Source organism: Neoarius graeffei, chromosome 19 (genome assembly GCF_027579695.1).
Source record: "Neoarius graeffei isolate fNeoGra1 chromosome 19, fNeoGra1.pri, whole genome shotgun sequence".
Classification (NCBI taxonomy): domain Eukaryota; kingdom Metazoa; phylum Chordata; class Actinopteri; order Siluriformes; family Ariidae; genus Neoarius; species Neoarius graeffei.
The window spans coordinates 52789072-52815512 of record NC_083587.1 but is presented as its reverse complement, the minus strand read 5'-3'; the positions used below and the strand labels follow the sequence as shown (position 1 = coordinate 52815512).

The following is a 26441-nucleotide window of genomic DNA, read 5'->3' as shown; positions in this document are numbered from 1 at the left end:
ATCCATCCATCTATCCAGTTTTATCATTTATCTGTCTATCCATCCGTACAGCATCCGATTATATTATTTGCCCATCTATCCAACTACTTTTTATCATTTGTACATCCATCCAGTTTTATAATCCATCCATCTACTTTTTCATTTGTACATCCATCTATCCATTTGTACATCCACCCATCCAGTTTTATAATCAGTCCATCCATCCACCTTTTTCATTTGTACATCCATCCAGTTTTTTCATCCATCTACTTTTTTCACTTGTTTGTACATCCATCCATCCAGTTCTATAATTCATCCATCTACTTCTTTCACTTGTTCATCAATCCATCCATCCATCCATTTGTCCATCCATCCATGTCCTTTTGATTTGTCCATCCATCCATCCATCCATCCATCCATCCATCCAGCCATCATCCATCCATCTAATTTTTTTCACTTGTACATCCATCTATCCATTTGTACATCCAGTTTTATAATCAATCCATCCATCCACCTTTTTCATTTGTACATCCATCCAGTTTTATAATCCATTCATCCATCTACTTTTTTCACTTGTCCATCCATCCATCCATCCATCCCCTGTTTTCATTTGTATGTACATCCATCCATCTAATTTGTTTCATTTGTCCATCCATCCATCCATCCATCCATCCATCCATCCATCCATCCACCCATCCATCCACTTTTTTGATTTGTACATCCACCCATCCATCCACTTTTTTGATTTGTACATCCACCCATCCATCCACTTTTTTGATTTGTACATCCACCCATCCATCTACTTTTTTGATTTGTACATCCACCCATCCATCCAGTTTTATAATCCATTGTTCTGTTTTCATTTATCCATCCGTCCACTTTTCTTTTATACAGCCATCCATTTTTATAATCAGTCCGTCCATCCTTTCATCCATCTTTTATCATTTTTATAAAAGTGAATGTAATTGATTTTTAATATTTGTTCCAGGCACTTGGTGGAAGGTTTATTAATTTGTTCCTAGTAGTTACTTTGCACTGTGTAACCGTATCCCTATCCATAATAAACTGTTCAGATTTATGAATATTCTCTTTTAAATGGTCTTTATTGTCGCTGACCTTGATGAGACAGGCCAGTCATTACTGTTCTGATCTTGACTCTGGATGAACAGTGATGTGCTGCACTGTGCATTACAGATCGAGGTCTTAAAATAGAAACGCAGAGACAGAGTGAGAGATGATCGATGGTGTCTGGCAACTTTAATGTCCATTTGCAGATCAGCACTCAGCTCTGACGCATTGAAAAACCGTGTCCACGTCGGCATTACTGGGCTATTTTAGTGCAGGGCAGACATCGAGTGTGTGGAGTTCTGAGAAAAGCAGAAAGTAAACACAGCAGAAATAATGATCCACCTGTCCTACACCTGTGCTAGCAAAAGAACACAGGTGCATGTCTGGTCGTGTGTGTGTGTTGCCGAACTGGTTGTTCACAGTCATGAAGTGATCTCAGTTTATATGTAAACAAATGTGGGTTTTATAGACCGTCCCAGTAGTCTGTTTACAGTATATTTGTCCCTTCATGTCCCACTTTATAGTGGTGTATGTATTAAATCTGTGTTCGAGGAAGACATCAACTAAAAATGTTAAATAATAAAGAATAAAACACTTCAAGGTGTGCTGTTAGGGGAAAGTTTTTGCATGTGACAGTGTTTTATTCCTTCTATAACAGCAACATGCCAACAATTAAACTTTTTTATTTATGAAATAACAGTAAGTCATACTTTTTATCCGTTTATAGTTAATGGTGTGGAACATGTGAGAAGGGTCAGTCCATGAAATGATGTTACTTTTCATTGGTCCGGGTTTACATAATCATTTCATCTTTAATTTCCATGATTTAAAGAAATATTTAGCAGATTATCCATAAATATTGTTTGAAGAAATAAAATAAATTAAAAAATGAAGTTTTCTTTTGAAATAAAGAAATGTGAAACATTTTCTTCCCCTGTGACTGGACACGGATGACACGTTTTTTGTGACATGGAATATTTGCTGACTTTGAGCTTAAATAAACCTTCATTACTTTCTGAGAATTTCAATAAAATTAGTTTCATGGTACTTGCAATTTAGTTTTACACTCACATAATAAAGTTAAGAAGGTTCTATAAACTATTTAGCTTCGAATTCATCCACTAAAAATAGGTTGTGAACGTAACATTGTGATGTCCTACCGTGTTACGTTAGAAACCAGGCTTATAAAAAATGATAAAACGAGTTGAAATCATGATTGATGCTTTTAATATAAAGAAGAATATACTATAAAACGATGTAGGTAGAAAGAAATTTAAACAAACGGCAATAAAAGAAATTATCGATGTTTTTTTCTCACATCCTAACTTAGCGTCCACTCACTTCCTGGTTCGTTCACAACCTGCGAGACCTATTTACTCAATCTAGGTCAGCTGAACTGACGCGAGATAACTTCTCGCGGGATCTCACACACCACAACACGTGCTCTAGAGAAGTGCAGATATAAGACCCCGTCCACACGTAGCCGGGTATCTGCTAAATCAAAGATATTTTTCTACGTTTTGGCCTGTCATCCACATGAAAACGCATCAAAAACGAATATTTAAAAAAACTCCGGGCAAAGTGAAGATTTTTGAAAACTCCGTGTATGCCTTTTCATGTAGACAGAGATAACCGGAGTTTTGCGTTTTAGAACGTCACAATCTGCGCCAAAAAAAATGACAACAAATCTGCCCTGACGTCAAACGTGCGACCTTTGTTTACTGCAGAAGCCAGATTAAGCATGGACTTAAGCTAGCCGCACACCACGGCGATCCACGCGGTACCGAACCGACCCATTTCAGAGCCGACTCCCGACAGGGCACGCACATATCCCCTGACTGTTGACGAGTGCAGTCGCGATTGAAGCGACACGTGACAACTTAATAGCTTTGTGATTGGCTATTGGATATAGTTACTGTTAAATCCAACACTTGAAGATGCTACAGGCTGAATTACAAATGACACAACATGGAATATGTAGTGCACTATCTAGGCTGCATGAGCTATTATTCCCAACCTTAAATAGTGCACTTATATAGGGGAGTTAAAGCGATTTGGAATTCAGCCACACAACTTGAGCAGAGTGGCTTTCCAGCCCACTGTGTCTATGGATAAAGCTTCAGTCTATGGAATTACAGTATATACCTGCATTAGGTGCTACCAACACGTATTTCTCGCGCTAGAAATTGTGTTTAATGATGTCACGTGTTATATGCGAAAGATATGATTGGCTATTGCTAGCGACTCTCGCCGATCAGTCTGGCTCCCGATTAGTTTTTCGAATCGGCTGTGAGATGAGTCGGTACCATCGAAAACTAGTCTTTACGCCTGACTCGCGACTTCAGTTGGCTCGGTACGCTGAAAATCGGCGTAGTGTGCGGCTAGCTAAAGAGTAATGGATCGGAGTAGTGCCTTGAAAGCGTTAATTATTGTGCAGGTGCTATTTACATGTTTAATTTTAGAAGCCCAACTACTGCTCCAAGAGCACAGGCGATGTGATTTGGGGAAATAATGCCATCTACAGGTTTGGAATGCTTATGAATGTGATTGAAAACGCAGATGTTCGGTTATGTGTAGAAGGGATTTTTTCGAAGACGAGGTGGTGTGGATAAAACATTTTTATAAACGGAGGGGGGGAATGTTCGGTTTTAAAAATACCCGGCTACGTGTGTACATGGCATAAGTGTGACTAAGTAAAGTAATGAATTCAATAATCTCATTTACCCCATATAGGATGAAACTGTTTCCTGTTAATGACTGTTGTTATTGTTCAAATCTTAGAGATTTTATGAAGTTTGTGAAATACTGGTATTTCATATTTTCAGTGTTTATGATGTTGAACTAATATTTCTAATGAATTCATATTCAGTGTGAATGTTTAAAGTAAGCAAATAAAAGCAAAAAATTGATTTTATCAATATTTTTCCTTTATTTTTAAAAGCTTATTCGTGTCCTTGTTACATTAGCAACCGGGTAAATATTTATGGATTTTATCATACATTGTAGAGCAGGAGTTATCTTAACAACTATGTTATATTTTCTTATATGGTCAATGCTTCATGGAAATAAAAGTTGTTTTCAGTTGTAAATTGTTTTAAGTGACTCCCTCTGTCACATTTTGGTAACCCCATTCCATGGACTGACCCAGAAACAGTTCCTGTTATCACTTATAGGAGCTCGAAGCATTCATTTCGAACTTTTTTTTTTAAACTCTTTTTCTTGAAGTTACTAAGGTTGTCACGTTACTGAGAAAGTGTCAAGTTATATCTTTTGAAGACTCTTCCAGGGCAGAAAACAAAACGCTGACACCTGAAGACTCCTTCCATACGTGACTGGTGAACAACTTCTTACAGGATACATCACCATATGAACAATTAAATATTTTTATTTGTAAAATAACACATTTAAAAAAAATATATTATTAGGTCTGAATTGTTACTATAGATTATATAATGTATTCAAATGGAAGAATTATAGATGACGACTTGCAACCACGTGATCAAAATGTGCTACAGTGGTGCTTGAAAGTTTGTGAACCCTTTGGAATTGTCTATATTTCTGCATAAATATGGCCTAAAACATCATCAGATTTTCACACAAGTCCTAAAAGTAGATAAAGAGAACCCAGTTAAACAAGTGAGACAAAAATATTATACTTGGTCATTTATTTATTCAGGTCCTTCCACAACATTTCGATTGGATTAAGGTCAGGACTTTGACTTGGTCATTCCAAAACATTAACTTTATTCTTCTTTAACCATTCTTTGGTAGAACTTGCATGCTTAGGGTCGTTGGCTTGCTGCATGACCCACCTTCTCTTGAGATTCAGTTCATGGACAGATGTCCTGACATTTTCCTTTAGAATTCGCTGGTATAATTCAGAATTCATTGTTCCATCAATGATGGCAAGCCGTCCTGGCCCAGATGCAGCAAAACAGGCCCAAACCATGATATTACCAACACCATGTTTCACAGATGGGATAAGGTTCTTATGCTGGAATGCAGTGTTTTCCTTTCTCCAAACATAATGCTTCTCATTTAAACCAAAAAGTTCTATTTTGGTCTCATCCATTCACAAAACATTTTTCCAATAGCCTTCTGGCTTGTCCACATGATCTTTAGCAAACTGCAGATGAGCAGCAATGTTCTTTTTGGAGAGCAGTGGCTTTCTCTTTGCAACCCTGCCATGCACACCATTGTTGTTCAGTGTTCTCCTGATGGTGGACTCATGAACATTAACATTAGCCAATGTGAGAGAGGCCTTCAGTTGCTTAGAAGTTACCCTGAGGTCCTTTGTGACGTCGCCAACTATTACACGCCTTGCTCTTGGAGTGATCTTTGTTGGTCAACCACTCCTGGGGAGGGTAACAATGGTCTTGAATTTCCTCCATTTGTACACAATCTGTCTGACTGTGGATTGGTGGAGTCCAAACTCTTTACAGATGGTTTTGTAACCTTTTCCAGCCTGATGAGCATCAACAACACTTTTTCTGAGGTCCTCAGAAATCTCCTTTGTTCGTGCCATGATACACTTCCACAAACGTGTTGTGAAGATCAGACTTTGATAGATCCCTGTTCTTTAAATAAAACAGGGTGCCCACTCACACCTGATTGTCATCCCATTGATTGAAAACACCTGACTCTAATTTCACCTTCAAATTAACTGCTAATCCTAGAGGTTCACATACTTTTGCCACTCACAGATATGTAATATTGGATCATTTTCCTCAATAAATAAATGACCAAGTATAATATTTTTGTCTCATTTGTTTAACTGGTTTCTCTTTATCTACTTTTAGGACTTGTGTGAAAATCTGATGAAGTTTCAGGTCATATTTATGCAGAAATATAGAAAATTCTAAAGGGTTCACAAATTTTCAAGCACCACTGTATGTCATGAGCGTCCGTCATGATGGTGGATATACAAAGTAACTAGGATGGCAGTCACTGAAAGCGTGTCTGTATACAATGCTGAATTTTCTCAGTATTACCACGATTTGAACAATCGAGCGAAGATTCAATTCAAAGAAAAGATAGATGTGTGTGGGTTTTGACCCATATTTAAAAAAAAAAAAGTCAGACTTTTCTGAAGATAAGACGCTTCTATCGACCGTCGAGTATAAATACAGGTAATTTCGTCCAAAGTCTTTTTCATACGCACTATCAATTATTTTATATTTCAGGTGTTTGTTTGTTTGAAAAAAGGAGGAATTCTCAATGGAATTTGACCAAAGCAAAACACATTTTTGTAAAGCGAATGACTGCCATAGTACGTACGCTTTGACACTAATGGTGATGATACACGGGGCAACTTTTTGGGCAATGTTGCCGAGCAATGTTGCTGGGCAATTGCGTTTTGACTCTTTTCTATTGAGATTGGGCAACATTGTTTCTTTCTGAATGGTTTTGATAATCTCTGGCAACTTTTTGAGATAAGCCAATCAGAACGCGAGTACCGAGTCATGTGACCTCCGGTGAGGTTCGGATCAGAAATTTCAAACAAATATGGCGGCCGCTCAGTGTCAGTGGAGTGAAGAGATGGAGAGACTCCTCATCTGTTTTTACGCCGGTAAGTTGTTATTTTAATATTCTATATGGAGGAATTTACCTCACCAAAGCTCTAAAAAACAACAGACAGCTTGATTAAATGGTCACAGCAAAAATTAAGACATCGTTTTTTTTGTTTTTTTTTTAAGCTAACTGTAAACTGCCGTTGCTAACTGTTGTTGCCCATTGTTAGTTGCCCTGAAAAGTTGCCCTGTGTCTCACCTAGTTGCCCATTGCCAGCAACATTGCTCGGCAACATTGCCCAAAAAGTTGCCCCGTGTATCATCACCATAAAGAGTGTACTGAGGGGGGTAACCACGTCGGCCCATGCCAATTGCTGACCCTGGGATGAGTTAACTCCCTTGTTATTGCAGGCTGCTCGCTTGCATGTCTGTTTCCGGCTGGATCATATTAAATCTTCAGACGCAGAGCAGCGCTCTCACGGGGGCTTCGTTCACGAATCCCGGGACGAGGTGCGGTCCTACTGACCCGAGACCATGCTCTTTCGAAGCGGGAGGCTTAGAGGGAGGCGCCTGTAAAATTTGGCTTTGCCGTGAGCTCCATTTGCCGAATTATAAATTTTTAAAGCCGGCTGGATCATATTACTGTAAATCTTTAGTCGCAGAACAGCGCTCTCATTCACGAACACTAGAACACCTGAAATATAAAATAGTGCATATGAAAAAGGCTTTGGACTGAATGTCTTAACTATTGAATGAAATGGCATTGAATGAAATGGTCGTTGGACGAAGTGTCCTGATCCCCTCGTCTCCTCTCTGTACCAAGCCTCAGAGTTTCCTCGCCCTCTTTCCGAATCACAGACGGAATTCTAAAAAATCGGAACGTGCCACGGTCACGAGTACTGTTGTGACCACAACCATATACAGCACAAAGATATGGCATCACTAAAAGAATGCTTAAAGCAGTGGAAAAAAACAGAGAGTCGCGCACGTGTGACCTTTTTTTTTTTGGTATGGAATGTCACTTGATCCCGCATTTGTATATCCACCAACATGGCCGACATCCACGTTTCTATTTTGCTTTGACATCACTTGCAAGTCAAGGATAAACTAATGATTTGCCTTGTAGCCTGGACAACTGTCAGAGCTGCTGTTGTAGAACATTAACATCTTCTGACCAGTTGCTGTGGTATAACAAGTACCAGGAAGTCTGTTACTAATAAGTGTTGCCCCTACCATTATATATCCCAGCACAGTAGCGCAACAACGCACGTTGAGTGTATATATAAGAGGAAAGTGTGTTAGCATTGTCGTTTGCATTTTACCAGATCGTGAGTTCTACTCATGGTCGGTTCATACCAAAGACCATCATAAAATTGGTACCTACTGCCGTCTGGAAAGGCACGCTGCAATACAGATGCGAGTGGGGAGTCAAACTCTCACGGTTGTCAGAGGACCAGCGCCCTACTGTAACCCTAACTGTATAGAGGATGTGCAGTCATGTGACCCGCACGTGTGTACTCCGCCCACTCCGCCATATTGGACGGCATCAGGATTGTTTACTTTGCGCGAGCGTAATGGATCCAGGCAGTAATCCCCAAGAAAATTCGGAAAATACCCCATCTACATCGCGCGATAACTTGTCTAAGTTTGTTCAGCATCTTGAAGGTGACGTGAGGCAGCGTTACGTGGAAAAGTGTTCCAAGTTGGGGATTGCAGATCCGTACAACTTGCCACAATCCTTGTTCAGGGAAATTCGGAGCTGCGGTGCCGGCGATTTGCCCGATCTGGCCTACCACGACATTTACAATTTTCTCGTTAATCGTGAATCGTGTTACACTGGCAAAGCCCTCAAAGCTTACAAGAGCCTGGAAGCTTATAAATATTTTGTCGCGGGATGGGTATCTCAACTATACCTCTGGAAGGTTCCGAAGAAGGATGTCTACTTGATAACCTCACGGGTAAGTGGCATTAAGACGTTTATCATAAAGACGTTTATCATAAAGAGACTATGCAGGACGTTTTATCTTAAGAATGTTCGAAATCTAAACTCAGTTCCAGATAATGACAGGGTTGTAAATATGTATGTTTTTGTCTGTAAAACAGTAACTCAGAAAGCTGCGCACGTTTGCGCGGAAGCTGCGCAAATGTGCGCAGCTCTCTGATTAACTGCCTTCTTCTCATACTAATACTTCCTGTTTTTCATGGACTGTAACAGCATTTGCTTATTTAGTAATTTTAATACAGAATTTACTCTGATGAAATTATTCAGACACTCCAACGCCCCCCCTAATAAAAAAAAAAAATCGGATCTGCGGGATTCAGCCGTGAAAAAGGCGCATCCACCGTTTGCATCCCTGTTTAAACTCATAGGTTAACTGACTTTAACCGGCTAATGAGGCTCGGTGGTCGGTCAAGATTTTTTTTAGTTTTCGCCATCCCTACTATGGATTGGCCTTTCAAAGGCATTTTAATTTTTAATTGGGTGCCATATCAAAAGACATCGGCGACCAATTGCCTAGTGTAGAACAAGTGGAACAGTTCTTGGGTCGATTTTTGGGACCACTGCTTGATTTGGTCCATCAACGTCAGCCGTTGTTTTCCTGGTGATCTTTTTCCAGGGACTTTTCCAGAGAGTGCAAGGTGTTCTAGTTTTCCTTTTCGGATGATATGCCCAAGGAATTTTATTTGTCTGCCCCGAATTATTGCAAGCAGTTTTCGTTGGTATTCTGCTTCTTGAAGAACTTCGACATTGGATTTCCTCGCAGTCCAAGGAATTTTTTTTTTTTAAAGATTTTTTTGGTTTTTTTTTTCACCTTTTATTGGATAGGACAGTGTAGAGACAGGACAGGAAATGAGCCAGGAAATGAGCGGGAGAAAGAGACAGGGAGGGATCGGGAAATGACCTCGGGTCGGAATCGAACCCGGGTCCCCGGATTTATGGTATGGCGCCTTAGCCACCTGAGCCACAACGCCCCCCGCAGTCCAAGGAATTTTGAGCATTCTACACAGGAACCACATCTCAACTGCCTCTATTCGACTCAGGTCTGCCTTGCGCAACGTCCAAGACTCGGCACCATACAACAGAATGGGCCAGATGTAGCACTGAAGAACTCGTAGACGGGTGTTAATCGAGATTTTCATGTTGCAAAGAACACTCTTCATTGAAGAAAAGGCCTGTTTTGCTTGTGCTATCCTGGACTTGATTTCCTTTGTAGGTTTCGCGTCGTCTGTAATGATTGAGCCGAGGTATTTAAACTGCTGTACTTGTTTGAGTTGTACTCCGTTCACAGTGATTTTACAATTCTTGGGTTGTTGTCTGGAAAGGACCATGCATTCGGTTTTATCTGTATTTATAGCCAAGCCGTATTCTGTACTTTCTTTTACTAGACAATCCACTAGCCTCTGTAGCTTTTCTTCTGATGTCGCAATTAAAACCGGGTCATCAGCATACCTAATGTTTGTGATGTTTACACCTCCGATTATCAAGCCTTCTAGGTCGTCAAGAGGGCGGAGGGTCTGCTCGCTATAGAGGTTGTAAAAGTCTGGTGACTGTACACATCCCTGTCGCACTCCTCGTTCGATTTTCACCCATTCACTGAGAGAGTTGTTCTGACGGATCGCGGCTGTTTGATGGAAGTATAAGGATTGATAGGCATATATGAGCCAAAAAGATAAAACATTGTCATAGACTAGGCCAGGGTAGTAGGGCTAGGCATAGCCATTTTAAACGTTAGAGACTGTCTAGTTTCTAAGTATGCAGTTATCATTGGAATCTATAAAATGACAGGCCCTCCTTTTGGCCCTGTCTCTTGGTACAACCAAATGCTGAACAAGATATAACCATTCTCGAAAGATCTACTCCCACACACTTGATAATTAGAACGGGTTCGTCTAAGTTCTATGCGCGGCCATGCCGTCCAAGATGGCAGATAAACAAATATCACGTGACCTCAATAGGCGAGAAGCGGAGATTGGTACCGCCCACTGCGTCTTAAGGGTCTGGTTAGTACTGGGACGGGAGACTGCCTGGGAAGACCAGGTCCTGGCACGGGAAGGACTTTGATTTTTTTTTTTTGTGGACTGTACTGGCTATTTCAGATTATTTGGGAAAACGATCCATTGAAACAGCCAACTGGTAGCTTTGTCTAATAGTTTTCCATGCTTTTAGGAACCAGTCCAATTTTACGAGAAGCTTAGGACTTCACAGGAAGTGTACTTTCACCACTGCTTCCAAAACAAACCTGGGCTTTCCTCGAGGAAGGAAAAGCAGCCCATTGTTCTCACTGCAGGTTACGATTGGCTAACAAACAGGAAATGGACCGGGTTATCACTGTAGCTATTGGTGCGTTTCCATCAGTCGCCTCTCAAGAAACGAAGAAAACATGAAGAAGCCGGTGGACTGTTTTTTTTTTTGTTGTTGTTGTTTGTTTTTGTTTTGTTTTACGGTAGTTTCCCAGCAGCCTGGAGAGAGAAGCACTTAGGTTTTTTTGTTTGTTGGTTTTAGTTTCCCAGCAGCCTGAAGAGAAAAGCACTTAATCAGTTTTTTTTTTTTTAAAAGTGCCTAACAGTTGGAAATCCTGGGAGGAGAAGATTTATTTAGCCTCATATAAAATTGATCTTCATTATGATTGTAAGAAACTAAAATCTGCTTAATCAAGTCTTTAACATTTATTTGTATTTGCATGTGAACGTTTTGGGCTCGTGTTTACTTTCCCTGGAGATGGAGTATTTTTAACTCTTAGTTTCTTGAAGGCACGTTAAGAATAATCTCTAGTGAGGACAGAAAAAGCTGCCAGGTTCTCTTCTTAAATACAAACAAGATTTGAGGGATGCAGCTTGGTGTTTGCCGTTTTGCCGATTAAAGGAGTTCTGATGCAGAAGACAGTTATTTGTGCTAAGCTTGACTTTCTAATAGTTTGATTTGTGGTTGAAATTACAGACTGGCTTGAGGAAGTGGATATGACTGATATTATATTGCAGTACATACTGACATTGTCACTATACTCTATGTACCTTGATATTTAGATTTTGTTAACAAAGCTTCAACCAATCTGTGGAGCCATGTTAAAAATATATAATGTGCTTTCACGCTTGGTAATTATTTTTAGTTGCATTGCAATTTTGGAATATTAAAAATGAAACATTTTAGATTCAGTATGTCATAAACGTCCTTATATTTGCTCACGAATAAGACGGATTTTTTCACTGGAATCCTGTCTTTCATGTGCGTCATTCTCACTTTCACCCAAACGTGCAACCTGATTGATCAGATATACAACCCTGATTCCAAAAAAGTTGGGACTCTGCGTAAAACGTAAATAAAAAAAAAAAGCGATGATTTGCAAATCATGGAAACTTTTTATTTTTATATATATATATATATATATATATATATATATATATATATATATATATATATATATATATATATAAGTGATTCCACGCTTATGGGTACTGAAATGGGGACATGAACTTATTTTTAAAAATTCACCTAAAACCATTTCTTTTTTTTACCATCAGGTCACAAAACATGTAATCTTTAATGAATGATATGTTAAAAGATAACTTTAATTTTCTGAGATGTAATAAAAACATATTTATATGCCAAAGTCAGAACGTAACAGAAGTGTTGTGGACATATATATTCTCAATTTTAACAATGTAGAATTACTTTTTGAAACATAGGAAGGTGATGTTTTAGCAAATATAATTAATAAACATGTGTAGTAGAATAAACATACACATCCTTTCAATAAGATTAACATGGTATATAGCTAGATTGTAATTAATTTGTAACAGACGCGAGATGGACAATCGTAACAGAAGTAATGTAACAGACATCATTTTGGAACTCAGAGGCTTGACTTTGGCATATAAATATGTTTTTATTACATCTCAGAAAATTAAAGTTATCTTTTAACATATCATTCATTAAAGATTACATGTTTTGTGACCTGATGGTAAAAAAAAGAAATGGTTTTAGGTGAATAAGTTCATGTCCCCATTTCAGTACCCATAAGTGTGGAATCACTTTTTTATATATATATATATATATATATATATATATATATATATATATATATATATATATATATTTCATCTAAAATGGTACAAAGACAACATATCAAATGTTGAAACCTGAGAAATGTTATCATTTTTGAAAAATATATCCTCATTTTGAATTTCAGAAAAGTTGGGACAGGGCATGTTTACCACTGTGTTGCATCACCTCTACTTTTAACAACACTGTAAACGTTTGGGAACTGAGGAGACCAGTTGCTGTAGTTTTGAAAGAGAAATGTTGTCCCTTTCTTGCCTGATATATACAATTTCAGTTGCTCAACCGTTCAGGGTCTCCTTTGTCATGTTTTGTGCCTCATAATGCACCAATTTTTTTTTCAGTGGGCGACAGGTCTGGACTACAGGCAGGCCAGTTTAGCACCCGGACTCTCTTACTACACAGCCATGCAGTTTTAATACGCGCAGAAAGCGGTTTGGCATCGTCTTGCTGAAAAAAGGAAGGCCTTCCCTGAAAAAGATGTCATCTGGATGGCAGCATGTTGCTCCAAAATGCGGATATATCATTCAGCATTAATGATTGATTCCTTCCCAGATGTACAAGCTACCTGTGTCATGTGCACTAATGCACCCTCATACCATCACAGATGATGGCTTTTGAACTGTGCACTGATAACAAGCCGGATGGTCCCCCTCTCCTTTAGCCTGGAGGACGTCAAGTCAAAGTTCCTCTCATGCCAGAATCTGGTCTTCCCAGGCAATCTCCTGTCCCAGTACTAACCAACTCTTTCAGGTGTATGGGTGTGGCGCCAATCTCCGTTTCAGTAGCCCTCGGCCTATCACCTATACAGCTAGGGTTACAGTGGGGGGCTAGTCCTCTGGTAACCGTGAGAGTTTAAGGGTAGTATTTCACTGGGCTGCGAGAGCCTGCGACTAGTTGCAGACACAACAATTGCGATAAAATATGCGAATTAGCGACAATTTTCACTTGGAATCATGCTGAATTGATATTTGCATATTTTATTGTTGTGTCTCCAACTAGTCACAGGCTGTCGCAGCCTAGTGAGGTACTACCCATACACTCGCACTTCCTGTCTCACGGAAACTGACTTGAGAAGGGTTCGTGATGGCTTTGCGACACATTTGCGGCTATTTTGAGAAATTTTGTCGCACGAATTTTTTTGAACATGTTCAAAATTTCAGCAACGAAGGAGCGACGCTTTGCGACTCATGCGAGGAAATTGAGAAGCCCCGCGAATGTTTCAAGACACTTTTGAAACTCTCTTGCGAATGACATTCACAATTTGTCACAAACTGTCGCACCCCAGTGAGATACTGGCTTATCTTCCCCACTCACATCTGTATTGCAGTGTGCCTTGCCAGATGGTAGTAGGTACCATTTTTATGGTGGTCTTTGGTATGACCCGATCATAAGTAGAACTCTCGATCTCCCAGTCAAGAGGCGGACACGCTAACCACTAGGCCAGCTCGCGGTCTAACCTGGAGGACGTGGTGTCTATGATTTCTAAAAAGAATTTCTATTTTTGATTTGTCAGACCACAGGACAGTTTTCCACTTCACCTCAGTCCATCGTCAAAGAGCTCGGGCCCAGAGAAGGCAGCAATGTTTCTGGATATTGTTTATATCTGGTTTTAACTTGCATTTATGGATGCAGTAATGAACTGTTTTCACAGATGATGGTTTTCTGAAGTGTTCCTGAGCCCATACAGTGATTTCCACTACACACACACACACACACACACACACACACACACACACACACACACACACACACACACACACACGTCTGCTTTTAATGCAGTGTCTCCTGAGGCCCTGAAGATCACAAGCATCCAATGTCAGTTTTCAGCCTTGTCTCTTGCATACAGAGATTTCTCCAGATTCTCTGAATCTTTTAATGATATTATGTACCATAGATGATGCCATCCCCAAATTCTTTGCAATTTTACATTGAGGAACATCATTCTTAAATTGTTGCGCTGTTTGCCCATGCAGTCTTTCACAGAGCGGTGAACCCCGCCCCATCTTTACTTCTGATAGATTCCGCCTCTCTGGGATGCGCCTTTTTTTTTTTTTAAATACCCAGTCATGTTACTGACCTGTTGCCAATTAACCAAATTAGCGTTTTCTTTTTAACATTGCACAACTTTTTCCAGCTTATTGTTGCCCCTGTCCCAACTTTTTTTTTGAAACGTGTTGCTGGCTCTAAATTCAAAATGAGTGCATGTTTTTCAGAAAGCAATAAGATTTCTCAGTTTCAGCATCTGATATGTCGTCTTTGTACTATTTTCAATGAAATATAGGGTTTCAGTGATTTTGCAAATCATAGTATTTTGTTTTATTTACATTTTACACATCATCCCAACTTTTCTGGAAACAGGATTGCGTGTATTTTTTAAAATATATTATTTTAAAAGTTGTCAGAGATTCAGAAAAAAAGTGTCATGTTACTGTATCGTCACACGACCCAGTGTAATGGTTTGAGTTGGACTGTAACAACATTTCTTTGCTCTTGTTGCAGAAGTGGCTTTGAAGGTCCACCTGAGTGACGCCAGCACTCGCCAGCCGCTCTCTGACGCCACGGTGGAAGTCTTCGCCAATCACACCCCTGTCGCTAAGGAGACCTCCAGCAGCGACGGCAACATCTTCATCAGGTTCCCATATCGCCTGGGTGACCTGCTCGTCATCACAGCTACCAAGCAAGGCTATGTCCCTAGCTCCGCCCCTTGGAGACCAGCCAGGCTGCCTGGTATGATCTAATTTGCTTGGATTGAATGGCTGCCTTGTTGTTCCTTCTTTCGCTCAGATCCTGCTAGTGAGATTAGCTGTCCAGAGTCTTTGCAGTGATAAACGCAGAGGGTAATGGACCACCTGTGTCGACTCCCTAGAGACAATCAGGAAGAAGAATAAAAGGAGGGAGGGGGATGATGGTGGGACATGGCTAAAGGGATTTGTCTTATTAGTTTCAAAACTTGTTAAATGTAACTGTAAATGGATAAAAAGTATGAAGCTATTCAGTAAACACATTATTAGTGTTGGCAAATCATTGTATAAGATGAATAAAACACTTCGGGATATGCAGTTATATTTCTAAAATAAAATTTAGGGTGTTTACAGGAACTCTGCTTTGTGTCGGGCTGTATCACACTACCATCTCGCTGATTATTTTCCTGTAACAGCATGCCCCATTGTAGTTTTATTCAGCTCTTCATTGCGAGTATTGAAGAGTGTGAACATAAACACATGGGATCGTGTGGGTCAGTGTGCAGTGGGGAGGGATGAGCCCTGAATATGTAATGACAAACATGACTGTGTGTGTGTGTGTGTTTTGACTCTAGTCTTTTCATCATTGAGCCTGGATCTGCTTCCTGAGAGAGCTGCTACTTTAATGGTGTATGATGACATGGTTCAAATTGTGTCTGGATACCAAGGTAAGAAAGTGTGTGTGTGTGTGTGTGTGTGAGAGAGAGAGATTTTCAATTCTCAACAGAAGTTCAAATGTGATTTAGTTCTATCCATCATTAGAACTCACTCTCACTACTCTTTGCAACCATGGTGAGCAGAAAAGCATCTCAGAATGCACAGCGTATCACTAGAAGACTGCATCAGGTTGTTCTACTCTTCGTTAAGAATGGGGATCGGAGGCTACAGTGGGCATAGGCTCATTGAAGAACACACAAACACACAGAGCATTTTTTAAACATAGTTACCGGGAGACCAAATGGTCTCCCAGTGGCCAGATTTGGTCTCCTAGTCAATGCCAAACCAGCTTCACTGGGAGACCAAATTTTAAACCAAGTTATGTCTTACCATTTGGTTCAATCAGTTGCAATTAATTAACCAAGTACCATGTAAGTATACATTTAACAAGGAAAACGAAGATCTATGTTATAAGATATACACACAAGATCATGTTGGTTAAGAAAAACAAAACTAAAATTTGGTTACTGAGATGGCTGATGTCAGAATCCGATGTCATTACTGTGTAACTTTGAGTGTCTTTGACATAACATTTGTGCTTGGTAATTGCTCTTGATAGCTGTGTAGTCACTGTAGTGTGTTTGTCTGTCTGTATGGTGATTGGTGAACCACTTTGCATCACAGAATATGCCGCAGCGGTGCAGCCGCATGGACTCTGGGGCCTGTGATTGTATTGCCCAGACCAGTTGGTCTCCTAGTGGAAAATCCTTAAAAAATGCTCTGCGCACACACACACACACACACACACACACACACACACACACACACCCCTCCCTTAAGGGAGGAGCAGGAGTGTCCTAATGAAACTGCTACTCATAGAAAAGAGATCGGGGGTGTGGCCATTGCAGGCCATTCAGGTAGGAGAAAGTGTCTGTCCTCTTAGGCCAAGTTTACATTAGACCGTATCTGTCTCGTTTTCTTCGCGGATGCACTGTCCGTTTACATTAAACCGCCGGGAAACGGGAATCCGCCAGGGTCCACGTATTCAATCTAAATCGTGTCAGCTCCGGTGCTGTGTAAACATTGCGGATACGCTGTGCTGAGCTCTAGCTGGCGTCGTCATTGGACAACGTCACTGTGACATCCACCTTCCTGATTCGCTGACGTTGGTCATGTGACGCGACTGCTGAAAAACAGCGCGGACTTCCGCCTTGTATCACCTTTCATTAAAGAGTATAAAAGTATGAAAATACTGCAAATACTGATGCAAATACTGCCCATTGTGTAGTTATGATTGTCTTTAGGCTTGCCATCCTTCCACTTGCAAGTGGTAAATGACGCGCATGCCCGATATGCACTGAGATCACACACACAGCGGCTCAGTCCCGAATCACTGCTCGTGCGCTTCACTCGCGCGCTCTGTAAGCTGCGCAGGGCCGGAGTGCGCACCCTCCAGAGGGCACTCGCTGTTCAGGGCGGAGTGATTTGGAGCGCAGGATGCCTGCGGAGCCGAGCGTATCCGTGTATTGGCGTTGCTGTGTGCACGCGAATCGTGTATTGGCGTTGCTGTGTGCACACGAATCGTTTTAAAAACGTTAATCTGATGATCCGCTGATACGGTCTAATGTAAACCCCACCTTAAAGGCACAGGTGTGTGTGTGTGTGTGTGTGTGTGTGTGTGTGTGAGCAAGTGATGTCTCTATTTAAAATGCCCACCCAATGTTAAAATTTGTGGGTCTATGGCTCTCGGGCCTTCATGCTAATTAGAGGTGTGTGTGTGTGTGTGTGTGTGTGTGTGTGTGTGTGTGTGTGTAAGGAGACTGATGTGTCTTATGGATCCCTAGTGTTCTGTTTTTATTCTTTCAGCTGCACCCAACCCCTTTCCATACACACACACACACACACAACTATGAGAGTTCACCCCCATCTGTTGCAGTATTCTGGCACAGTAAGGGGCACCTCCCATGTTGTTGCACACAACACACACACTTTCTTACTTGTATTCACACACCTGCCTGCCAGCATTTTTTTTTCTCCAGTGCAGAATCTTGTTACACTGCTGACAAAGGTGGGTGTGTGTGTATATATGTGTGTGCGCGTGTATGTGTGAGAGATCCTGAGAACATCCCAGGAAGATACTGAAGAAAAGGAAGAGAAAGGAGGAGGGGGGAAATGAAGGAAGTGCTCCTCGGGGATCTCTCTGACAGACATATCGATGAAGAGCTGAATATGGCATTAAGTGTGTGTGTGTGTACACGTGTGCATAGTGTGGAGTAGATACTGCACCAGCACTTAAGGAACTTTTAAGGATCTCTAATCTGTTCATCAGAGTACTTTTGGATTGGCTCCAAAAGCATCTGATGATGGAAAGAGTGAAATCAAGTGTGTGTGTGTGTGTGTGTGTGTGTGAGAGAGAACACCTGGTTGTGTTGTGCTGCAGTGTTCCAGTGTGGTGTGGGGTGGCTATGAATTGCTGTCATGTCTGTGGAATGCAGACTTTCTGCAATGGAAACTCGATGACATCACTCTCCAGAGGCGTAGGGGAGGGCCACGGTTTCATGATTTACTGACCCTACTCAGTTTAGAGTGGAAGAGATAGTGAGTGTGTGTGTGTGTGTGTGAGAGAGAGAGAGAGAGAGAGAGAGAGAGACTAGATACAACACTAGAGACTAGATAACATAAACTGAACTTGACCATTTGTCTTCTCTTTAGACACCCCCCCTTTTTTTTTCCCCTCTCCCCAATTTGGTTACCTGCTAATCCCACCCACCAATCAGCTCCCCTCTATCACATGACCGCTACCAACCAGGGAGAGTGAAGACTAACACATGCTTCCTCCAAGACCTGTTGGGGTAGAGGAAAGCTCTGTCTGCCCTCTTCCGCATACTTGAGCTTACAGTTGCTCACAGTGATTGACAGGAGAGCAAGAAGAATGCCATCCCTGACATGAAATCGATCAATAAATAGATTTTTAATGCAAAACTACTTGCTGGCAGTTAGTGACCATCGATCATGATGCATATCATATATCGTAGAAATGCCATTGAGAATCGTGATAGGATGTATATCCTCCTCAAATTATCACAAATATGCACCAAGGCCCACAATATTTATCTAGTTTCAGGTCTTAAAGGCAGGGTATGTAATTTATTTTATAAGCTTTTTTACAATTATTATTATTATTTCTTGAAATTCGCTTTACAGTCCGACAGCAGTGAGTAAATCTCATGCTCTGACAATTAAATAAATAATAAATCCATCATCTGTGGTAGTCACAGAGCTACATCCAAACATTTCATTTCAGTCCGAATGAAACCTTGGATAGCATACGTACCGGTTTACCTGCGCACGCTCTGGCTGTGCACTTATTGCGCATGACGACTTATTGCGTCTCTCACAAGGCTAAGCAGACATATAGTCCACTTGCATGTGACGTCACAGCCGATCCAGATTGTAAACAGACGCCATCTTGTCGGTCAAACGCCATATTTCCACCATCGCAATTTACCGACACTGACTTTCGTTGTTTTTCGCCCAAATCTGCAAATATTACCGTGTCACAATGCCGGAGAGTTGTATGGCATATAAATGCCACAACAGGAGAGGTCAGAAATCGGGAAGAAAGTTTCATAGGCTGCCACGGGACCCTGACAGGCATGCAAAATGGATTGCTGCTATCAGCCAGGCCGATCCAAACAACAACAAGGCATGGGTACCGACTGGAAAGAATGATCACTGGCACCTGTGCAGTGACCATTTCATCTCAGGTTCGCCATGTATTTATTCCAGTATATCCATGTGGTATCAGTACTAGTACTCAATACTTAAGTGACTTACCTGTCCAATGAGGATTGTTATTTTCTTGTTTACAAGATGCCACATCTGAGGGGGGCTGACAAATCCTGAATTTCTGTAAAGATAACTGTGCAGAGATTTATAAGCACGCAGTGCTTCACCACTGAACAGCGAGGGAAAGTTAATGAGGTAATTATACACATCTGGGTATTCCACCTCTGGCAGTTCAATATCCACTGACACGGTCGTGAAAACTACGTCCGGTAATCGATAAGGGTCACTAATCTGTAGGTCGTTTATTTTAGACATATATCTAATTATCTGTTCATTAGAAAAATGAGCCGTGTAGTCCGTCGGTTGAAATTGGTCCATTTGGTATACGAGTGCAACAATATTCAGCTGTGTTGTTGACCGACAAGATGGCGGCTGTTTACATTCCAGCCGGGATTCGGTCACGTGACTGCAAGAGGTCTATAGAGATCTTGCAGTCACGTGACCGGAAAGTACACAACCGCCATCGTGTCAGTCAAAAACACCGCTGAATACTGCTGCACTCGTGTACAAAATGGATCAATTTCAACCGACGGACTACACGGCTCATTTTTCTAATGAACAGATAACTAGATATATGTCTAAAATAAACGATCTACAGATTTGTGACCCTTATGGCTTTCCGGACGGAGTTTTCACAACCGGATTTTGAACTGCCAGCAGAATACCCGGACGTGTATGATTACCTCATCAACTTTCCCTCGCTGTTCAGTGGTGAAGCACTGCGTGCTTATAAATCTCTGGACAGTTTTCTTCACTGAAATTCAGAATTTGTCAGCGACTCAGATGTGGCATCTTGTAAGCAAGAAAATGATCCTCACTGGATGGGTAAGTCATCTTAAGTATTGAGTATAGCACTGACCAGCCGATTATAGAATAAGGTAATTCCAAATCGTCCGTGTTGTTTACATGGATCTGGCGTTGGAGAGGTAGAGGCTTGAGTAGCAGTTTTCTGAGCTTAGTCAACAGGCCGGCTCTGCCTGTAGCCTCGCTTTTGCTTCGGCTCCCGGCGCTGCCTCCTTCGCTTTGCTTCCGATAACAATCCAGGGAGACCCCGCTGGTCTCGCAATCTGGTCTCGTCCGGAATGTTTTTTTTTTTTTTTTTTTTTTCTCGTCCGGAATGTTGTGCATGCGATGGAAATCGCTACAAACCGTCATTTTCTGTTGGAAACCAATGTCCAGTAAGTCCATACGGTTGTAGTGGATATTGAAGTCCGGTACAGACGAACAACATGCAAAAATGCACACAAAAAACATAAAAACCGTGCATAGGTAGGGAGAGCTTGTAGCCGCAGCCGTTGTAGTAGAATTGTATATAGTAGGGTTTTCCAGAAGAAAAGGTAGAAGTAAAAGCAGAAGTAGAACCAGAAGTAGAAGTAGAAGGCGGAATATGGCGATGGCATCTGTCACAATCTGGATCGGCTGTGACGTCACATGCAAGATCTCTATTGGTAAAGCTAGCGAGATGTGAGTACTAACAATAGCCATGTTTGTTGTTTACATTCATTTTGATAATGTTGGGTGTTTTCTTACATGTGAATGAGACAGGTGGTAGTTTGGTATGATGATGAGACGTGAAATTCCTCCAGCAGTAGTCCGGCAGTGCGCTTTCAAATGTTTTGGAGGTGTGGCATTGGAAGGAGTGCTGAAGGAAAAGGGTTGGATTATTATTATTTTTTTCTCTTCAGTTGGATAATTTTCATCGAGCTAACTCTAGATGGTTTCTCCAAAATGACCTACCCGGCTTTTAAATATTTCCATAAAATGTAGGTTATTTGAAACATTAAAAAAAAAAAGTATGGAAATGTTTTTGTGTCCAGGATCGAGGCTTCAGCCGTGGGTTCAGTTCCAGAGGCGAGCTCTGAGTCTTCCTCCTAACGCCACCTACACCAACCTAACCGCCTTCCTCACTGTGACCCACTCGGGGCAGAACACACAGCACTTCCCGTACCTGCAGGGCCTCGGTTCGAACAGCACAGGTAACACACACACACCCCCACACCCCTCAGTATACTGTAAAACTCAACAAGCCTACTCATTTTCTTAACAATATATCAAAATCCCATTACTGCTCCTCTGTTCCATTCGCAAAGCAACTGCTTAAGTACACAGTGTTTATATACACACACACACACACTGGGACGGAGTAAGCGGAAGAGTAGAGCCTCTTATCATCTCAAGGATACAGTGCCGAGACGTGGCCTCGTGAGAACGGCTACCATTCCCTTTCTCTATGGTCTTGTGCTCCTAATCAGGCCAACAAAACAAAAATAGCTAACAAAAAGTGGATCAGTAGATGCGCATACAACATACTGTAGATCATGCTTACTCGGGCAGCTTTATTCTTTATCTCTCTTCTGTCCTGCCATTAGGAAGAATTACGTATTGTGCAGACGTCTATTCACCGCATTCCTATTTGTTTGTTTATAAATACTTTGCTGGGTTTACCTTAAATGACACACGGTAAAACAGGTATTTAAGATGAACTGTGCTTGGGTGAACAATAACCATGCATTTAGGGCACTGAAACGGATTTAACCGAACAATTATGGTCTATTAGCCTGGCAAGCCAGACTAAATGTGAATATTTAGTCTGGCCTCGATCCGTAGACATTCCCGAAGCGGGTAGGAGGAACAAACCGCTGTCTTTCAAACTGTCTCTGTGCGTATAGGCCAACGCTCTGACCAATCAGCGCAACAGTGACTGTGACGTAGTCAGAGCGACAGAAAGCAGTGGGGGAGGCCTTGAAATAAATAATTTTTCAAAATGCGTATTAATTAATAAACAGGTTCTAGATATTAAGAAGTTTGGAGATAATGACCACAAGTTTGGAGTCTGTACCACATACACATTTTTTCCCAAGTGTTTTTCAAGGGTTTGCTTAAACTGTTTTTGAGAGTTTTTATTTAGTGGTGTTTGGTGAAATAATTTCCCTTAAATTTAAAATAACGGGAAAATAAGAAACAATCAAAAAGTAATGTTTCAAAGCTGTTTATTAATTCTTCGTACTGCACAAACTAGCCCCATCCTTTTGGCTACGAGCGGAGCCAGCTGGTAGATCAGACTTTTGCCATAGCCGGTCGGCAAAACAGCGAAAACGTCCTTCTTGAAAAGGAATGAGTGGAGAGCCTCTTCCTGCTCATGTTTCAACGAAAACTCCAAGTCTAATTCTTCTAAAACTGATTCCAAAGCGGAGTCAAACAAGCGCTCTTCACTAGCCATAGCCATCTTTCCTGTTGTGCTTTCTCCAGCGTCGCGCAGCTTTGTCGTCACTCCTGCAAAAGCCCGCCCAAAGAATCCAAACAAAAACCTTGCGTTGTGATTGGCGGGCACGATTTGATGCCCGGGATGTTTTTGTTTATATGGTGCGAGGCTAGACCCATTCGCTAGGCAAACAATATTTTTGGCCGCTAGGCGGGTGGGTCTAGTTTACTAGGCTAATGGTCTATAGAAATCAAACTATTTTCTTAAGAATGGTGCGCTTGGATTCCAGGGTCAGTCGTAAGTCCTGTCAGTCATAGTGATGATTGCTGTGGGCACCTGTGAGCTTGTGTATGTGGAAGGGGGTAGATAGCACTTTCCTCAGAGCGCGTTTTAACAGAAGGGAACCGTCAGGGCCTTCTAGGCCTTCAGAGAAGGCCCAAACATATCAGCATTTCAAATATTATCTTTGATTTCTTTCATAATTTCATTATATTTATTCTAATTTTAATTTTGCCTCATCTCATCTCATTATCTGTAGCCGCTTTATCCTGTTCTACAGGGTTGCAGGCAAGCTGGAGCCTATCCCAGCTGACTACGGGCGAAAGGCGGGGTACACCCTGGACAAGTCGCCAGGTCATCACAGGGCTGACACATAGACAACCATTCACACTCACATTCACACCTACGCTCAATTTAGAGTCACCAGTTAACCTAACCTGCATGTCTTTGGACTGTGGGGGAAACCGGAGCACCTGGAGGAAACCCATGCGGACACGGGGAGAACATGCAAACTCCGCACAGAAAGGCCCTCGCCGGCCACGGGGCTCGAACCCGGACCTTCTTGCTGTGAGGCGACAGCGCTAACCACTACACCACCGTGCCGTCCTAATTTGGCCTCATGTTGTATCAAATTTGCTTCAGAAATGAAAGGGTTACTGTCCTGAAAACATTAAAATAGTTATACAGTGAGATTTTGTTTGTTGTGTCTAGGCTGAGAAAAGTTTCGAGCTGGCTCACTCATTGGTTAGGACTTCATTGCTGGGACAGAAGGCCATGGCAGTGTATGTTTATGTAGGAAGTGACAGATGAATTAACCAATTAGATTTTTATTTATAGTAGGAGGGACCAAAAATTTATCACCCTCGGCCTTCTCGAAGGCCAACGCTAGCTTAACCATGAATCGGCGCCGTCAGCCCAGCAGTGAAGTCACCTTCCAGCCAGTGTAATGTTCATCAGTAGTGTTAGCGAATGGTCAAGAGCAAGTAGCACAGGCTAATGACCGAGAAACTAAGATTTCTGTCTCCAGACTCTTCTTCCACGCACACTCGCTACAGTATTTTTTCACTCAGGCTTAAGTAGTCTGACTTCATTTCCCTGTGTAATTTACTTGGTTACTTTTTAAAATCAGCATCGACAACTATGCACAACGGAGCGACCTGGCAGCCTGCCGCTGCTAATCCCTTGCAAAATCCTTTGCCCTGTTGCTTTTTTGGTGTGTCTGGCTAAGTTTTTTGGCTGAGCTGAAGTCCCAGCTCTAATAGTAACAGTTCGCCACTGCGTTTTAGGTGCCGTGTGATGAAAAAGAAGCTGTAGCTGAATTTATGCGTCTTTTATAGGCAGTGTGTTAGCCTTCATCTTTGTTATACATTAGCACTATAATTCCAACTCTACTTGGAATATAACGTAGAGAAAATCCTGATGGGTTGGAGTCATGTTGATTGGAGATTAGCTGTTTAGATTTCGCCAGAAGGGATTTTCAGCGCAGGCTATTTTGGGTAAATAACAAAGATAGTAGTAGTAATAATAGAAGGCTCCTTGTTGTCTAGTGGAGATGCCCGATCCATAAAGGGTTTAACAGTAAGTCATGCATTTTTTAAATGCTACCTCATGTAGCTCTACTGCCACATTTGATCCTCTGTATTGGTCTTGAGGAATTTTAATTTGCCATTTAGATTTCTCATTCGAAGATGTACAGTACCTTTAGCTGATAGGCTAAAAGGTATTGACTCTATTGTCTTGTCGTCGTTTATGGTTTTCCTTTCCTTTGTTCCACTCACTCTTTTGTACCTCCTTGTTCCTTGTCTTATTCGCATTCTGTCTTTCTCTCCCTGTTAGGCAGCGACCGCAGGTTTGAGCTGACCCCAGTAGCTGCCATCAGCGTTCACCTTTTGGGAAGCGATGGGGCGGAGCTTCATGTCAGCGAGCCAATCGGTGTGAGCATTCCTCTGCCTGCCAATAGCGGCTTGAAGGAGAATGACCATATTCCTGCCTGGAGGTTCGACCCCAAACTCGGTGAGTTTAACACACACACACACACACACACACACACACTGACTGACTGTTATACAGAACATTATGGTGAGCTGCCAGGTTACCATGCTTTGTTTATGTTGGGGTGTGTGAGTGCGTGTCTTTGTGAATAGAGGAAAGACACATTTCAATCACCAGATTTCCTGTTCCCTTCATCAGCTAATCAGCTGGAAATTTTGTGTAAAAGGTTTTAGGGATGGGAGCAGGATAGGAATGTTTTTAAAACGTCGGTAGAAAAGTGGTGGGGATGTTCTGACTGTGGAACAAGGTCAGCCAGGTCACTAGGAAGTGTTATAAACATCATTTGAATGGTGCTTTGGAGCTTGTGCAACTCCCCCTTTGCACACTCATACTCGCACACTCGGGATGGGTGTGTGGGATCTTTATAAGCTGAAGCACCCTATTCATCACTCTATACTATAAACAGTCACACTAGTAATGAACATGTGCTGAAATGCTGGATTTAGTCTCTCACTCTTATTATAAGTACTGAACTGTTGTGTGTTTTTTTTTTTTTTTTTTTAATCTTGTTCCCAAAATACTGAAACCATCTATAGGCACCTTTGTTCAAAATGTAAAAAAAAAAAACCCTTAACGTGCACATAATACTCGATAATCAAATGGTACAAAATAACCCTGGGCCTAATCACAGCCAAGTCACAAGGTTTATTTCATTTTTTATCCACCGCAAAATCGGTCAAATGTGGTTCAGATGGCCTGATACAAAAATGCAGAACTGGTTATTGTTTATTTATAATTTGAGCTGTGAGTCATCAGCCATGTTGTTAGGAAGATGTGCGCACGCACACGTTTGAGCATTCATGCAGCTATCCAATCAGCCAAAATTGTCCGATCCAGCTCAAGAGCTTTTGTTGACGTATGATTTCAGTGACTTTGACTTTGCCGTGCTTGTTGGTGCCAGACGGGCTGGTTTGCATGTTTCGGAAACGGCTGCTCTCCTGGGATTTTCACATAAACTGTTGAACAGAGTTTATACAGAATGATGCGAAAAACAAAAAACACATCCAATGACTGCCAGTTCTGAGGGAGGAAACACTTTGTTA

The 26441-nt window shown here is 41.5% G+C and overlaps 1 protein-coding gene across 1 annotated transcript in view; it reads left to right on the top strand.

Moving 5' to 3' along the window:
- The window catches only part of fam171a1 (family with sequence similarity 171 member A1), a 94824-nt gene that overhangs the window by 38808 nt on the left and 29575 nt on the right, over positions 1 to 26441 (top strand). Inside the window, exons 2-5 of the mRNA XM_060900268.1 lie at positions 15118 to 15345; positions 15935 to 16027; positions 21683 to 21841; positions 25183 to 25359. Coding sequence (XP_060756251.1) covers positions 15118 to 15345; positions 15935 to 16027; positions 21683 to 21841; positions 25183 to 25359 — 657 coding nt within the window. The remainder of the gene's footprint in view (positions 1 to 15117; positions 15346 to 15934; positions 16028 to 21682; positions 21842 to 25182; positions 25360 to 26441) is intronic.